Source organism: Catharus ustulatus, chromosome 3 (genome assembly GCF_009819885.2).
Source record: "Catharus ustulatus isolate bCatUst1 chromosome 3, bCatUst1.pri.v2, whole genome shotgun sequence".
NCBI classification, from domain to species: domain Eukaryota; kingdom Metazoa; phylum Chordata; class Aves; order Passeriformes; family Turdidae; genus Catharus; species Catharus ustulatus.
In genome coordinates, this window is record NC_046223.1 from 118,867,006 (window position 1) to 118,884,418 (window position 17,413).

Here is a 17,413-nt window from a genome sequence, read left to right on the forward strand (position 1 = left end):
CTCCGTTCCCGGTACAGACGCAGCTCCCGGCTCCGTCCGCGCTTCACCCTCGGGCTCTGTCCCCGCTGTCCCCGTGTCACCGCCGGGGACGCGGCCCCGCGCGACACCCGCGTGCCGGGACGCGCATTCCGGGGTCCCCGGGGGCGCTGGTGCTGAAGGACAGCTCCGCCCCCTCCCCCGCCCTCCCCCTCCCTCCTCCCCATCCCTCCCCCATCCCTCCCTCCCTCCTCCCTCCCTCCCTCCCTCCTCCCGCTCCTCCGCCGGCCCCGCCGCCGCCGCGGCCGCCGCAGCCGCGCCTCGGCCGCCTCCCCCGGCCGCCCGCCGTGCCCGGGCGCTGCCGCCATGCCCCAGCCGGCCCCGCAGCCGCGCCCCGCAGCCGCCGCCGCCGCACCATGAAGCGGCAGAACGTGCGGACGCTGGCGCTCATCATGTGCACCTTCACCTACCTGCTGGTGGGCGCCGCCGTCTTCGACGCGCTCGAGTCCGAGGCGGAGACGGCGGAGAAGCGGCGGCTGGAGGCCAAGAGCCAGGAGCTCAAGAGAAAGTACAACCTGAGCGCCGAGAGCTACCGCGAGCTCGAGCGGGTCGTGCTCAAGCTCAAGCCGCACAAGGCCGGCGTCCAGTGGAAATTCGCCGGCTCCTTCTACTTCGCCATCACCGTCATCACCACCATAGGTACCGGCTGCCCCCGCCCCGCCCGGCTCCCCGCGGGCAGCGCCCGGCTCCGCTTTTTCCTCCCCCGGGGGATCCAGCCGGGCAGCGCCGGGATCCCCCGCCGGTCCCCGAGGGAGCGGGGCGAAGCGGGAGCTCGGTTCTTGCACAGCCCGGAGCTCCCCTTTCCCCTCCCGCTGCCGCCGCCCGTCCCGCTGGGATCGGGGCGATCGCTCCGCTCGGTTCCTCTGGCACCGGGAAAAACCTGCCCGGATTCCCCTGGCTCCCATCCTTTGGGATCGGGGTGATCCCCCTGCCCGGATCCCCCTGGCTCCCATCCTTTGGGATCGGGGCGATCCCCCTGCCCTGATCCCACTGCCTCCCATTCCTTGGGATCGGGGCGATCGCTCCGCTCGGTTCCTCTGGCACCGGGAAAATCCCTCCCGCACCTTCTGTCTCCCATCCCACCGTTTTCAGGGCGATCCCCCTGCTCAGACCCCCCTGTCTCCCATCCCGGTGGGATCGCGGCGATCCCCCTGCCTGGATTTCCGTCTCCCGTCCCTTGGGATCGGAGCGATCCCTCCCGGACTCCTCAGAACCGGGGAAAACCTGCCCAGATTCCCGTTTCTCATCCCGGGGTTTTTGGGGCGATCACTCTGCCCGCACCCCGCTTTCTCCCATCCCTTGGGATCGGGGTGATTTCCCCTGCCCGGATTCCCGTCTCCCATTCCTTGGGATCGGGACCATTCCCCAGCCAAGCTCCCCCAAATCCCGGATCCCGCCGCACCGGGACTTCCCCGCCTCTCCCACCGGGAAATCCCCGCCCGACCCCCGGGATCCGGGAATTCTCCTGACCCCTTCGGGAACTTTGGGATGTTCCCAAAGTCGCTGTCAGCCCCCCGCCAGTGGCTCTGCTGCCCCGGACCCCCTGTGGGAGGGGACAGGGACGTGTCCCTATAGGATCCCAGCTCCATAGGGACAGGGCGGTGTCCCCACCCTGCCAGGCTCTCCCAGCGCTGTCCCCCACGCTCAGGGATGTCCCCAGCCCTGACCCCACCCTGGCAGATGTCACTCGGGGTGGCCTCTTTGGGACCTACCCTGCTGCCACCCCCACTGTCACCTCCATCACCCCCCATTGTCACCCCCCTGTCACCCACACTGTGACTCCCTGCCACCCTTCTGTCACCCCTGTGACCTTTGGGTCCCCCCAGTGTCCCCTTGTCCCCAACCGCCCCGAAAACTCCGCCTGGGGGGTGGGGACAGCCAGGGGACAGCGAGGGGACACGGGGCCCTGGGATGGGATGGGATGGGATGGGATGGGATACAGGGATGGGATACAGGGATGGGATGGGGGACACCAGGTCTGTGGCAGATTTCGGGGTGTCCCTGGACTGCCACATGGATTTTGGGGTTCCTGTGCATTCCTGGAATTGGGACACAGATATTGGGGTGCCAGGGGTGAGATCCAGGTACTGGGGTGCTCACTGATTCCCGCATTTGGGATGTGGATACTGAGATGTTCCCAGGCCCGAAATCCCAGTGCTGGGATGCAAAATAATTCCTGGAGCTGAAACACGAGCTCGGGGTGTTCGTTATTCCCAGAGTTGTTATCCCGGGTTTGTTATTCCCAGAGCTGTTATCTCGGGTTTGTTATTCCCAGGCTGTTATCCCGGGTTTGTTATTCCCAGGCTGCTTTCCCGGTGTCAGTGTCAGGCTGTTCATTATTCCCGGGGCTGTTTTCCCAGAGTTTATTATTCTCATTATCCCGGTGTCAGAGTGTTTGTTATTCCCACCCTCAGGGTGTTCCTTATTCCCAGAGCTCTTATCCCAGTGTCAGGCTGCTATTCCAGAGCTGTTATCCCGGTGTTTGTTATTCCCGTTATCCCGGTGTTTGTCATTCCCGTCATCCCGGTGTTTGTCATTCCTGTTATCCTGGTGTTTGTCATTCTCATTTTCCCATTATTCCAGTGTTTGCCATTCCCGTTATCCCAGTGTTTATTATTCCATTATCCCGGTGTTTTGCAATCTCATTGTCCCATTATCCTGTTGTTTGTCATTCCCATTATCCTGGGAATAAACTGAAAACCATTATCTCGGTGTCTGCCATTCCCATTATCCCAGTGTTTATTATTCCCATTATCCTGATGTTTGTCATTCCCATTATTCCTGTTATCCGGTGCTTGCCATTCCTGTTGTTCCATTATCCTGGTGTTTGTCATTCCCTTTATCCCAGTGTTCGTCATTCCCTGTATCCCGTTATCCCATGTTCCCCATTCCCACTATCCCAGTGTTTGCCATTCCTGTTATCCCATTATCCCAGTGTTTCCCATTCCCATTATTCCAGTGTTTCCCATTGCTGTTATCCCGATGTTTGCCATTCCCATTATTCCCGTTATCCCAGTATTTGCCATTCCTGTTATCCTGTTATTTTGGTGTTTCCCATTCCCGTTGTCCCAGTGTTCCCCATTCCCATTTTCTTGGTGTTTCCCATTCCCGTTATCCCAGTGTTTGCCATTCCTGTTATCCCATTATTTCAGTGTCTGCTATTCCCATTATCCTGATGTTTATCATTCCCACTATCCCAGTGTTTCCCATTCCCACTATCCCAATGTTTCCCATTCCCATTTTCCTGGTGTTTCCCATTGCCGTTATCCCGGTGTTTGCCATTCCTGTTATCCCATTGTTTTGGTGTTTCCCATTCCCATTATTTTGGTGTTTCCCATTTCCATTATCCCAGTGTTTTCCATTCCCGTTATCCCAGTGTTTGCCATTCCCATTATTCCCGTTATCCCAATGTTTGCCATTCCTATTATTCCCATTATCCCAGTGTTTCCCATTCCCATTTTCCTGGTGTTTCCCATTCCCTTTATCCCAGTGTTTTCCATTCCTGTTATCCCATTATTTCAGTGTTTGCTATTCCCATTATCCAGATGTTTATTATTCCCATTATCCTGGTGATTCCCATTCCCATTATCCCACTGTTTGCCATTCACGTTATCCCATGGTTTCCCATTCCGTTTTTCCGAGAGCAGCTGGAAAAACTCTAGAAAAGCTCTGGAACAGCTCTGAGCAGCCGGTGTTGGATGGGAGGGAGGGGCTGGGAATCTCCAGCGGGATCCAGCCCATCCCAAGGATCCCAGAATGCAGGAGAGGGACACGAATCCACTGGGATGGATCCCAAGGAACCGAGGCCGCGGGCAGGGATCGGGATCCCACTCTGCCCCTCCCAGAATTCCCAATCCCACTGCCAGGAGCTGGGAATGCTGGAGTGGGGCTGATCCCAACCCCCAACGCCACATCCCAAAAAATTCCTGCTGCTCCCGATGCTCCAAACCTTAAATCCTGGAGCTGGGATTTGGGATGGGCGTTCCCAGCATCCCAAATGTGTGTCCCGGCTGGGAATGGCCTTTCCCTGTGTCCAGCTTGGTTTTCCCGGAATTTCCAGGGATGTGGGAGAAGGGACTGGGACACCTGGATGGGTTTTCCCAAAATCCCATGATCTGGGATGAAAGGAGACCCCTCCAAATCCAGGCCTGTCAGGGAGAAGAGGGAAAAAATCCTGGAATTCCCATGGAATTGGATTTTCCAGGGCAGGGAAAAGAGGGATTTTTCCAGGGATTCAGCACCCAGCTGTTGGTGGGACAGGGAAAAGCCAAGCTGGGATCGGGGGTGGGGGAGGAAAATCCGGGATCCCAAATCCCGCTGGGAAAAGCTGGAATCCATTTGGGGTTGGATTTTTTTCCCCCTTTTATCCATGAAAAAGCCGGGAGAGGAGCAGCTCCAAAGCTTTTCCCTCGGGAATTCCCGAGGAGGGAATGTCCCAGCTGTCCCCATCCCGCAATTCCAGAGGGAGGGATGTCCCCAGGGGGGTGGCAGTGTCACCCGCACGTGTCCCTTGTCACCTCTGCCGCTCTCCCGAGCCAGGGCGGGCTGTGCTGGCTCTGGATGGCTTCCCAAAAAATCCCAATCCCCAAAAAAATCCCGATCCCAAAAATCCATATCCCAAAAATCCCGATTCTCAAAAAAAAAATCCAATTAAAAAAAAAACAGATCCCAAAAATCCCGATCCCCCCAAAAGAAACCAATCCTAAAAATCCCGATCCCAAAAAAATACCCATCCCAGAAAAACCTCGATCCCAAAAAACCCAGATCCCAAAAACCCCCATCCCCCCACAAAAAAAAATCCCCCCCAAAAAAACAGATCCCAAAAATCTAGATGCCAAAAAAAAACTGATCCCCAAAAAAACAGATTCCAAAAAAATTCTCAAAAAGAACCAGATCCCCAAAAAACCCCATCCCCCCCCAAAAAAAAAAAAAAAATCCCAAAACGCCCAACACCAGAAATCACGATCCCAAAACCACCCAACCCCAGAAAACCACCATCCCAAAAAACCCAATTCCAAAAAAACCCTGATCACAAACAAACAAACAAACAAAAAAAAAACCAAAAGGAAAAAAACCCCAAAACAGATCCCAAAAAATCCAAAAAAAAAAAAAAAAGCGCCATTCCCAAACTCCCCCCGCGGCCGTGAGCGGAGAGGAGCAGGTGGCAAATGCCACCGCGGTGTCACCATCTGTCACCGCCCGCCCCCCGCCCGAGCCTCGCTCACGGGATCGGCGCCCGGGCCCTTTTGTCCCCGTTTGTCACCTCCTGTCCCGCCCCGTCCCCTCCGGGCTCCCCCTGCCCCTTCCTGTCCCCCCCGTCACCCCCTGTCCCCTCAGTCCCCCGGTCCGCTCCTGTCCCCCCTCCCTGTCACCCTCTGTCCCCTCTGGGAATTGCTGGGAATTTCTGGGAATTGCTGGGAATTTCTGGGAATTGCTGGGATCAGGAGCATGGAGCGCTCTGGGCCCGGTTCCCTCTCCCTCCACCCCCTCGGGACATTCCTGCTCCCATTCCACAAAAAAAACCCAAAAAACCATTTCCATGGAAGTCATCGGTGGCTCCTTGGAACTGGGAATGGGATTTGGAATCAACAGGGAAAAAAGGGGAAAAACTCCGCTGCCGTTCCAGGGCTGGAATTCCTTCCAAGCCCTCCAGACATTCCTGCTCCCATTCCACTAAAAAAAAAAAAACAACATTTCCATGGAAATCCGTGGTGGCACATCCCGAACCACCCCGAGGCTTTGGAATCCACAGGGAAGGGGGAATATTCTCAGAATTCCTGCTCCCTCCTGGCTTTTCCCAGGAAATCGATCCCGGCCATCCCGGGAATTGTTGGACAGCAGCGCTGGGAAATCGGGATCGCTTCCCTCCCTTCCCTGGGATTCCTGGATGTTCCTCCTGCGTCTTCTGCCGGGGGTTTTCCTGCTGGGAATAAGCAGGAAGGGGGTGGAGGAGGAGGAGAATTCCCGGTGGGATTTAGGGGTGACCATCCCAGCCCGGATCCGGCTCCTTTTCCAGGGAATATTCCCGAGGAAAATCCAGCAAAGCCGGGGCTGGGGAGGCCTCGTGGTTGTTCCCATGGGATTCAGCGCCGGGATCGGGATCGGGGCCCCTCTGGATCCTCCCTCTCCCATCCCCCTCTCCCGCCCAGGCCATAAATTCCCGGCGTTTTTCCATCCCGGAGCGACACCAGCCATTAATTCCCTCTCCTGGCCTTTCCCGGCTGATTCCTCCTCAAATCCCAGCAAATCCCGACTGGGAGCGAGGAATGAAAACCACGGGCCAGGGGGGTCAGGGCCAGGGAGAACCATCCCAGATTTCCCGAGGTTTGGGAGCTTTTCCCAATTTTTCCCAGGGCCTAGGGCTGCTGCCCGGGGCTTGGGGTGGATCCGAGGGCCTGGAATGGGATTTTTGGGATGGATGGGATCAGCAGCTCCCAGGGAAAAGGGACTGGATCCGTTCCCCATTCCCATCCTGCATTCCCATCCCATATCCACATCCTGTATCCCAGATCCCACATCCTTATCCCCATTCCTATCCCACATCCCCATCCCTGTCCTACATCCCCACTCCAGATCCCCATCCCATAATCTCCATCCCTGTCCCCATCCCAGATTCCTATCCCACATCCCCATCCCAGTCCCCATCCCATAATCTGCATCCCATATCCCATATCCCATATTCCCATCCCCGTCTCAATCTCCATCCCAATCTCCATCCTATATTCCCATCCCATATCCCATATCCCAATCCCAGTCCCAGTCCCAATCCCCATCCCACATCCCATAATCCCCATCCTGCATTCCCAGCCCATATCCTCATCCCATAATCCCCATCCCCATCCCATGAACCCCATCCCATAATCTCCATCCCAATCCCCACCCCACATCCCCATCCCATTTCCCAATCCCCACCCCACATCCCCATCCCATATCCCCATCCCAGGGATCCTTGGGAATGCTGCCCGGGGCGGGGGGCTCTGTCCCCGTTCAGAGGGGCTCGGGACCCCCTGGATGTTCCCGGTGGGAATTCCCTGCCCGGACCAGGATCCCTCTTCCCGGGAAGGACCTGGACACCCATCCCTGCCCATTTTGGGACACAGATCCATCCAAAAATCCGTCAGGGAATTTTTATTCCTGCTGGAGCCGCTCCAAAACAGCGGGAGCACCCCCTTGGGGTGCCCATTCCCGGGGTATCCCACCTTATCCATGGGCTCCGGGCCCCCCTTCCCCCTCTTTTCCAGGGAGAGGGGAGGACTGGGAAGGGCCTGGCGGGGCCCCAGAATCCAAGGAAAAATTGCCAGTTTTGGCACAAACAGGGAGCTTGGCCGGCGCCGGGATTTTCCATGACTCCATCCCGACCCCCCCGGCCGCGGGAGGCGCGGGGAGGGGGAACCAGGCACCCCCCCCACCCCGAAATATCCGGGGGGAGATCCCACGGCGCGTCCGGATCCCTTGGGAATGACACGGGAGTTGGGGGGATGTGGGAATAGAGGGGGACAGCGGGGTCCGGCCCCACATCCAACCCCCCCAATCCCACCGGGAATGGGGAGTCCTGGGGGTCCCTGATCCTTGGGATCCCGGGGGGGCTCCCAAAGTGTCCCATGGAATGAGATCCCCCTTTTCCGGGGGGAAATGTGGGAGAGGGGGGAGAGGAGATTTGGGGGTGTGGAAGGAGAGAGGGATGGGATGGGATGGGATGGGATGGGATGGGATGGGATGGGATGGGATGGGATGGGATGGGATGGGATGGGATGGGATGGGATGGGATGGGATGGATCCATGGATGGATTCATGGATCCATGGAAGGATGGATACAAGGAACAGCTGGAACAGGGACAGTCGGGATTTTGGGAGCCCTGAGGGTCCCTCCAGCTCTTGATTCCCAGTTCAGCCCATCCCAGATCCCATCCCTCTGCTCCAGTGGCAGGAGCTGTCCCTTCCCGCTTTCCTCATCCCCATCCAGGGATTTCGGTGTCCCTGCAGGACCCAGGTGTCCTGGCCGTGTCCCTCAGTGCCAGCTCCATGTTTTCCCGTTGGGAATTCCACAGCCACCAGCACCTGCCGCCATCTCCAGGCCCGCTTGCTCTTCCTGGGAATGCGGGGGCTCCAGGGGGACAGCTGCGTCCCCTCCCCCGCCTGGGGACAGCTGGGGTGGCCGGGTCAGAGCTGGCACTGGGAACAGCGGGATCCTCACTGGAACAGTGGGATCCTTACTAGGAACAGCGGGATCATTACCGGGAACAGCAGGATCCTTACTGGGAACAGAGGGATCGTTACTGGGAACAGCGGGATCCTCACTGGGAACAGCGGGATTCTCACTGGGAATAGTGGGATCATTACTGGGAACAGCGGGATCCTCACTGGGAACAGCAGGATCGTTACTGGGAACAGCGGGATCATTGCTGGGAACAGAGGGATCATTACTGGGAACAGTGGGATACTTACTGGGAACAGTTGTATCCTTACTGGGAACAGCGGGATCCTTACTGGGAACAGAGGGATCATTACTGGGGACAGAGGGATCCTTACTGGGAACAGCAGGATCGTTACTGGGAACAGAGGGATCCTTACTGGGAACAGCGGGATCCTTACTGGGAACAATGGGACAATGATCCCTGCTGGGAGCAGCAGGATCTTCACTGGGAACAGTGGGATCCTTACTGGGAGCACTGGGATATAGGGAACCTCCTTCCATCCCCCATCCCATTCCCTGAATTTCCCTGTCCCTGCATCCCATCCCCTCCTTCCCTAAATCCTTCCCTGCACCCCCTGCCCCGTTCCCGGGTTCCTCGATCCCCCTTTCCCACTCCCCCCATTCCCTGCCCTCCCTGCCGGGGGTCTCACCCCATTCCCACCGATCCCCCCCCGAGCCCTGTGCCATTATCCCGCTGCCGCAGCTGTCCCGCTAATCCCGGCCATCCATCGCCCGGGCAGCCGGGATCCGCTCCAGGCCCGGGGCCAGCCCTGCACCTGCTCCGGGGCCGCGTCCAGCCCCGCTCCTCCAGCCCTAAAAAGGCCAGGATCGGCCGCGTTCCTTCGGGAAGTGTCATCCTCCCTCCCTGGGGACGCGATCCCTGCTCCCGGCCCGCCCCGAGCGGGATCCCGGCGCTTCCCGACCCCGCTGCCCCTCGGCTCCAGCGCTCCCGGGACACTCCTTGGAGCTGGGAAGGGCTGGGGGGGCAGGAGGTGGGAAAGGAGCCGAGATCCCAGCCCGTATTCCCGGCGGAATTCCAGCCTGGGATGTACCCTCCCCTCCAACACAATTCCTCGCCACCGGCGGGTCCCCGAGGGGTTTGGGGGTCACCCCTGTGCCGTTTTCCCGGGGTTTTCCCCCTTCCCCAGGCTGGATGTGCCATTCCCGACCTTCCCCCCATCCTCAGACGTGCCGGAGCTCAGGCAGCTCCTGCTAAAACCGGGAACGGGGGGGGATCGGGGGATTGACCGACGCTTGGAGAGCTCATAAACTCCCTTCCCTCGGGAAAGAGGGCTAAAAATAGCTCCGGGAGGCCGGGGAGGGATGGAGAGGGATGGAGAAGGCAGGAAAAGGCAGGAAGATGCTCGGGGAGGTTTTTTGGAAAGGCACCCGTGGGCACTGCGGGAAGCTCCATCCCAAACAGCTGGAACGAGCAGATTTGGGAATTGTTGGGAAGGGGATGGTGAAGGGCGGGATGAGGGCTCGGGATGGAACACGAGGGGCAGGGAGAGAGGGACACGAGGAACAGGGAGAGGGACACGAGGGGTAGGGAGGGGGCACAGAGCAGGGATGGATCGCGGGATGCTCTCAAGTGTTGCTCAGGCATTTCTCAGGTGATACTCAGGAGATGCTCAGGGGATACTCAGGGGATGCTCAGGGGATGATGTCAGGTGTTGCTCTTCAGTGCTGTCCGGATGGTGCTCTCAGACGTTTCTCAGGTGAGGCTCCAGTGTTGCTCAGGTGTTACTCAGGAGATGCTCAGGGGATGCTCTCAGGTGATGCTCAGGGGATACTCAGGGGATGCTCTCAGGTGATGCTCAGGGGATGATTTCAGGCATTGCTCTTCAGCGATGTCCAGATGATGCTCTCAGGTGATCCTTTCAGAGTTTTCTCAGGTGTTGCTCAGGTGATGTTTTCTGGTGATGGCCCCAGGTGTTGCCCAGGGAATGCTCAGGGAATGCTCAGGGAATGCTCAGGGGATGCTCAGGGGATGCTCAGGGAATGCTCAGGTGATGCTAAGGGGATGCTCAGGTGCTGTTCCAGTGACACTCAGGTGATATTTCCTGGTGATGCTTTCAGGATTCTCCCAGGTGTTTCCCAGGTGCTGCTCTCAGGTGTTGCACTCTCTCCCATGGATTTCCACTCCATGGATTCCTTCTCCCTGGATTCCCTCCCATGGATTCCCTCCCATGGATTCCTTCTCCATGGATTCCTTCTCCATGGATTCCCTCTCCCTGGATTCCCTCTCCCTGGATTCCCTCTCCCTGGATTCCCTCTCATGGATTCCTCCTATGTATCCCTCCCATGGATCCCTCCCATGGATTTCCACTCCATGGATCCCTCCCAGGGATTCCCTCCCATGAAGTTCCACTCCATGGATCCCCTCCCATCAATTCCTTTCCCTGGATTCCCTCTTCATGGATTCCTTTTCCCTGGATTCCCTCCCATGGATTCCCTCTCCATGGATTCCCTCTCCCTGGATTCCCTCCCATGAATTCCCTCTCCATGGATTCCCTCTCCATGGATTCCCTCTCATGGATCCCCTCTCCATGGATCCCATTCCATCAATTCCCTCTCCATGGATTCCCAGCCATTCCATCCCCGTCTCCCACAGGGAGAGGATCCCACCAGCTCCTCCTTGGAGGAGATCCCACAATCCCAATTTTCCCTCTCTCCAGCTCCATCTGTGTCTCCCCAGGATTAGGGCCAGGGGCAGGATGAGCTCCTCTGGCATTCCCAGGAGGTTTGGGGGCTGGTCTGGGATCATGGCTGGGACAGGCCTTGGAAAAGGGACCCCTGGCCTGGGAATGCTCCGAGTCTGAGGGAAGAGGTTCAGAGTCTCCAGGGAAGCCCCTGCTCCTTCCTGTTCCTGCCTGCTCCTGGTTTTCCTGGGAAAGGGAAAGGAGGGAAATGGAAAGGGGAAGGGAAAAGGAAAAGGGAAAGGAAAAGGAAAAGGAAAAGGAAAAGGAAAAGGAAAAGGAAAAGGAAAAGGAAAAGGAAAAGGAAAAGGAAAAAAGGAAAAAATGAGAAAGAGAAAGATAAAGGGAAAGGAGTAAAAGGAACATCAAGGGAAAAGGAATAGGGGAAAAAGGAAGAAAGAGAAGAAAATTAGGAAAGTAGAAAAATGAGAAAGAAGAGAGAGAAAGGGAAAGTAAGGAAGAGAAGGGAAGGGATTGGAAAGGAACAGGGAAAGGGATGGAAAAGGAAAAGAGGAAAAGGAACAGGACCAGGAAAAGGGACAGGAAAAGGGAACAGGAAAAGGGGAGCAGCTGGTCCCTGTCACCCCCATCCCAAGGCCTGCACTGTCCCTGCCTGTGGCATCCCGGGATCCATCCGGGATAAATCCCGTGTGGGATTACGGGAGCACAGCTGTTCCCGGGGCTGGCCGCCCTGGGAGCGGGAACTGGGGCACCGGGGCAGGGCGGGGGTGACAGGGGACAAAGGGGGTGACATTCCCCTTGGACCTGGGAATCGCCAAAATTCCTGATTTCCCCGTGTCCGGCAAGTCCAGGGTGGGAATTCTGGGAACTGAGATCTCCCATTCCCAAAACCCAGGGATGGGGAAGGTGCTCCCACCCGAGGGTCCCTCCTCACATTCCCAGAGCAGCTGCTCTTGGATCCCTGGAAGTGTCCAAGGAAAGGTTGGATGGAGCTTGGAGCAGCCTGGGATAGGGGAAGGAGACGGGGTTGGAACAGGATGGGATTTGAGGCTCCTTCCCACCCAAACCTTTCCATGCTTCCATGATAAAGGACACTCAGGATCCATCCTGAGGGATCTCTATGGAAGTCAGGGATGATGGAAAAGGCAGGAAAAGCAAAGAGAGACCCTTCCTGGAGTCACAAGATTCCCAGTGAAAGTCCTGGATCCCAAAATTCCTTCCTGGAGAGGAGTTGGGATGGGGATGGATCCAACCCCAGCCTGGGAGAGCTGGGAATGTGCGGCTGGATCAGGGAAGGATCCAGGGAATCCTCGGAGCCTTTTGCAGAGGGAAAGGAGAGCTGGGATTTGGGAAAGGGCTGGAGGGGCAGGAGCCAGGGAATGGCTTCCACTGGGAAAGGGGATCTTGGGAAGGAATTCCTGGCTGGGCTGGAATTCCCAGAGAATCCCTGGATCCCTGGCAGTGTCCAAGGGTGGGTTTGGATCACCCTGGGGTCATGGGATTAGAATGGGTTGGGATGGGATTGAAGATCTGTGGATCCCATCCAAACCATTCCAGGATTCTGGGATACAGGGCATTTGGAATCCGTCATGAGGGATTTTTATGGAATTCAGGGATGGAAAAGGGAAGGAAAACCCTTCCTGGAGTCCCAAATTCCCAGTGAAGCCCCTGGATCCCTAAATTCCTTCCCAGAAAGGAGTCGGGATGAGGATCCAATGCTAGGCTGGGAGAGCTGGGAATGGAGGGAATTCCCTGGGAAAGGGGGAAATGGGATTTGGGAAGGAATTCCCATCTGGGAGACAGATGAGGGTCTGGTCTTGAATTCCCAGAGGATGCTTGGGAGCATCCAGGGAAAAGTTGGAACACCATGGGATAGTGGGATTGGAAGATCCTTACGGTCCCTTCCCACCCAAACCACGATAATTCCATGAGGATTCCCACTGAATTTCCGCTGATTCCAGCCTCCCCTTCCCTCATTTTCCCAGGATTTACCCTGGGATGGTTGTTCATATCAGGGTTGGAATGGGATGAGCTCAGCTCCCACCCAACCATTTTGAGATCCCTCCCCACTTCCCCGCTTTCGATTCCCTCCGGAATCACGGATCCCATCCCACTCTCCCATTTTCCCCCCTCAGGCTACGGGCACGCGGCGCCCAGCACGGACGGCGGGAAGGTTTTCTGCATGCTCTACGCGCTGCTGGGCATCCCGCTGACGCTGGTGATGTTCCAGAGCCTGGGCGAGCGCATCAACACGCTGGTGCGCTCGCTGCTGCGCCGCCTCAAGAAGCGCCTGGGCATGCGGCGGCCGGAGGTGTCCATGGCCAACATGGTGACCATCGGCTTCTTCTCCTGCGTCAGCACGCTGTGCATCGGCGCCGCCGCCTTCTCGCACTACGAGAACTGGAGCTTCTTCCAGGCCTACTACTACTGCTTCATCACGCTGACCACCATCGGCTTCGGCGACTACGTGGCACTGCAGAAGGACCAGGCGCTGCAGACACAGCCGCAGTACGTGGCCTTCAGCTTCGTCTACATCCTGGCGGGGCTGACGGTCATTGGCGCCTTCCTCAACCTCGTGGTGCTGCGCTTCATGACCATGAACGCCGAGGACGAGCGCCGCGACGCCGAGCAGCGCGCGTTGCTCAACCGGGCCGCGCAGCCCGGAGCGGTGCCCGCCGTGCCCGAGGCCACCGCGGTGACCCCGGCCGAGAGCGGCTTCAGGAACGTCTACGCCGAGGTGCTGCACTTCCAGTCCGTGTGCTCGTGCCTGTGGTACAAGAGCCGCGAGAAGCTGCAGTATTCCATCCCCATGATCATTCCCAGGGATTTGTCCAGCTCGGATACGGGCGTGGAGCGCAGCCACTCCTCGCCCGCCCGCTGTCCTGAGACTCCGGAGCACCGGTGTTTCTGCCGGCCCCGGCGCTCCGCCATCAGCTCCGTGTCCACCGGGCTCCAGAGCCTGGCGGCGTTCCCGGGGTTCGCCAAGCGCCGCAGCTCCGTGTAGCCCCTTCCCCAGCCCGGATCCCTCCCGGACTCCGGAACGACACCGGTTCGCTCCGGCATGGATTTTAATTTGGGACCTCTTGGTTTAATGGATTTTTTTAATTTCGCAAAACAAACCACTCCTTGAAAATGTGAAACTCGGGAGAGCCTTGGAATTTGGAGGGATTGGGAGGCTGTGGGCAGCCAGTCCTGCCCTCTCCATGCTGTGCATCCCCGGGAATTCCCCGGGAAGCGCAGAGGGGCCACAGAAATCAGGCTAAGAGGGGCTTAGCCAGAGCTTTTCCACATCAGCCAGCCAGAAAAGCAGCCGGGAGTCACGTAGGCTGCTCCAAACCCCGGGATTTGGGGCTGTCTTAACCCTTTGTGGGGGGCAGAGCTGGGAATTCAGTATTCAGCGGGAATCTTCCGCGGGAGGCTGGCTGACCCCGCAGGATTCCCATCTCCATCCGTGCCGAGGGGCTGGAATTGCTCCCCTCAGGGAGGCGTTTTGGGGACAATTTGAGATATTCTCCCCTGGCATCCCCACCTCCGTCCTCCCCAAGGCTCCAGGGATGGAATTGTTCCCTTCAGGGAGGTTTTTTGGGGACAATCTGGGATATTTTCCCTTGGGATCCCCATTTCCATTCTCTCCAAAGCTCTGGGGATGGAATTGTTCCTCCTGGGAAGGCGTTTTGGGGACAATTTGGGATATTTTCCCGTGGGATCCCCATTTCCATCCTGTTCAAGGCTCCAAGGATGGAATTCTTACCCTCAGGGAGGTATTTTGGGGTATTTTCCCATGGGATCCCCACTTCCATCCTCACCGAGGCTCCAGGGATGCAATTTTTACCCCTGGGAAGTATTTTGGGAGAATTATCCCTTGGGATCCCCACCTCCATCCTCCCCAAGGCTCCAGGGATGGATTTGTTCCCCTCAGGGAGGTTTTTTTTGGGATATTTTCCCCTTGGATCCCCATCTCCATCCTCACTGGGACTCTTGGAATGGAATTTTTCCCTCAGGGAGGAATTTTGGGGACTATTACCCCTCGGGAATCGCCATTTCCGTCCTCACCAGGATTCTGGGGATGGAATCTTTCCCTCGGAGAGGTATCTGGGGGAAATCTGGGATATTGCAACACTTTTCCATCCTCTACTGCACACCCCTCCCCACCACCGCCCTCACCCCCGGGATACTCCCGGAATTCCCCGGGATCCCCCAGGGGTAACCTCTGTCACCACCACCCCGACAGGGAAGCAGAACTTCCCTCCTTTCCCATTCCCACCTTTCCAGGACGGGATTTTCCCCTCCCAGCACCCAAAGCCCCCTCGAGGGGACACGGGGGGACCCTCCTGGAGCCCTGGGGGTGGCAGGGGGGACGCTGGGGACGTTTTGTCACCTTTCCAGAGAGGAAAATCCACGGATTTCTGATCCTCGAGCTGTACACAGGTGAGATTCCAGAGGATATTTATTACAAACAGCGCTGTCCACGGAATTCCAGAAATATCCGTCGGAGAGGAGGCTCGGGGGACACTTCCTGATGGTTCCAGGGAGGAATTTCTGCATCTTCCTCATCCAAGGGCTCCCGATTCCCACCGGGAAGGGTTCCCTGGTTCTCATGCCAAAGCCGATTTGTCCCGCGGGGTTCCGTTCCTTGGAGAGAGAAATAAAGGATTGTTGGAAGTTCGGGAGTGTCTGGGATCTTCCCGAGGGATGTGGAGAGGGAGGAAGGGCTGGGAGAGGAGGAACCTGATCCTTTGGGATCTTGGCTTTGCTTCCAGAAATTCCCATGAGATGGGGAGAGGAAGATCCTGATTTTCTGGGATCTCGGCTTTGCTTCCAGTAATTCCGTTGGGATCTGGGAAAGGAGGACCCGGATCCTCTGAGATCTTGTATTGTTTCCAGTCCTTCCCATGAGATTGGGAATGGAGGATCCCAATCCTCTGGGATCTTGACTTTGCTTCCAGAAATTCCCATGGGATTGGGAGAAGAGGATCCCGATCCTTTGGGATCTTGACATCACCACCAGTCCTTCCCTTGGGATGTGAGGAAGGAGGATCCCAATCTTCTGGGAATTGGGATTCTTCCCTCGGGATCAGAGAAAGGAGGATCCTGATCCTGTGGGATCTCAGCATTGCCTCTAGTAATTCCCATGGGATTTGGAGAGGAGGATCCCGATCCTTTGGGATCTTGCCATTGCTTGCAGTCCTTCCCATGGGATTGGGAGAGGAGGATCCTGATCCTCTGGGATCTTGGTATTGCCTCCAGTCTTTCTCCGGGAATTTGGGAAAGGAGGATCCCAATCATTTGGGATCTTGACATCATCACCAGTCCTTCCCTTGGGATCTGAGAAAGGAGGATCCCGATCGTCTGGCACTTGGGATTCTTCCCTGGCAATATGGAAAAGGAGGATCCCGATCCTTTGGGATCTCAGCATCACCTTCAGTAATTCCCAGAGGATTGGGAAAGGAGGCTCCTGATCCTCTGGGACTTGGGACTCTTCCTTCAGTATCTGGGAAAGGAGGATCCCGATCCTGTGGGATCTTGACATCGCCTCCAATCTTAGGATCTGGGAAAGGAGGGTCCTGGCTCTCTGGGATCTGGGAAAGCAGGATCTCAATCCCTGGGACCTCAGCACCATCCTTCGGGATCTACAGGGGTGGAGGGCTGGGAGAGGACGATCATGATCCTCTGGGATCCTTTGGAATCTACTGCTCCATCCGTTCCCAGGGAAGTGTCGGGGTTGGAATGGGATGGGATTGGAGGTCCCTTCCCCTTGTCCTGCCCCTCCAACCCTTTCCCCAGACCCTCCCCAGCTCTCCTGCAGCCCCTTTAGGCTCTGGAAGCGGCTCCAAGGATTCCCTGGATTAATCTCTTCTCCAGCTGGACATTCCCAGCTCTCCCAGCCTGGATCCAGAGCATCTCCATGATCCACAGCATCTTCTTTCTGCCCCTGGAATTCACCTGGAGGGGCATCCCTCCATCCATCAGTGGATCCATGGATCCATCCATGGATCCATCCATCTATCCATCCATCATCCATCCATCCATCCATCCATCCATCCATCCATCCATCCATCCATCATCCATCATCCGTCCATCCATCATCCATCCATGGATCCATCCATCCATCATCCATCCATCATCCCTCCATCCATCCCTCCATCCTTTAACCCCACTCTATTTTCCATGCCTGAATTCCCGATGCAGAAGGGGATGGAGCCGGGATGTTCCCAGGGCCAGGACACAAAGCTCAGCTCCTCTGGCATTTGGGAGCACACACAATTCCTGGAGGATCCAGAGGGATCCCCAGGGGATGCTCTGGCGGCTCCAGGGATGCGCTGGATGACCCTCCAGGCAGATTCCTGCAGGATTCAGGAATCCTGAGCCATTTTTTTCCCTCTTAAAACGTTTAAATTTTCCCTGTCAGCCGTATCCCAAATATTTACAATCCATCCAAGCAGCTTAAAATTCCTGGTGTAAGGCGTGAGCCGCAGGGGAAGCTCATCCCAGGGCTCATCCCAGGGCTCATCCCAGGGCTCAT

The 17,413-nt window shown here is 57.2% G+C and overlaps 1 protein-coding gene across 1 annotated transcript; it reads left to right on the forward strand.

Moving 5' to 3' along the window:
- The first annotated feature begins 356 nt into the window (after window positions 1-356).
- KCNK3 (potassium two pore domain channel subfamily K member 3) lies at window positions 357-15,556 on the forward strand. The gene is made up of 2 exons (XM_033056632.1): window positions 357-675; window positions 13,026-15,556. Exons 1-2 carry the CDS (start codon window positions 393-395, stop codon window positions 13,892-13,894), a joined length of 1,152 nt encoding a protein of 383 aa, XP_032912523.1. The 5' UTR covers window positions 357-392; the 3' UTR covers window positions 13,895-15,556.
- Window positions 15,557-17,413: the final 1,857 nt, after the last annotated feature.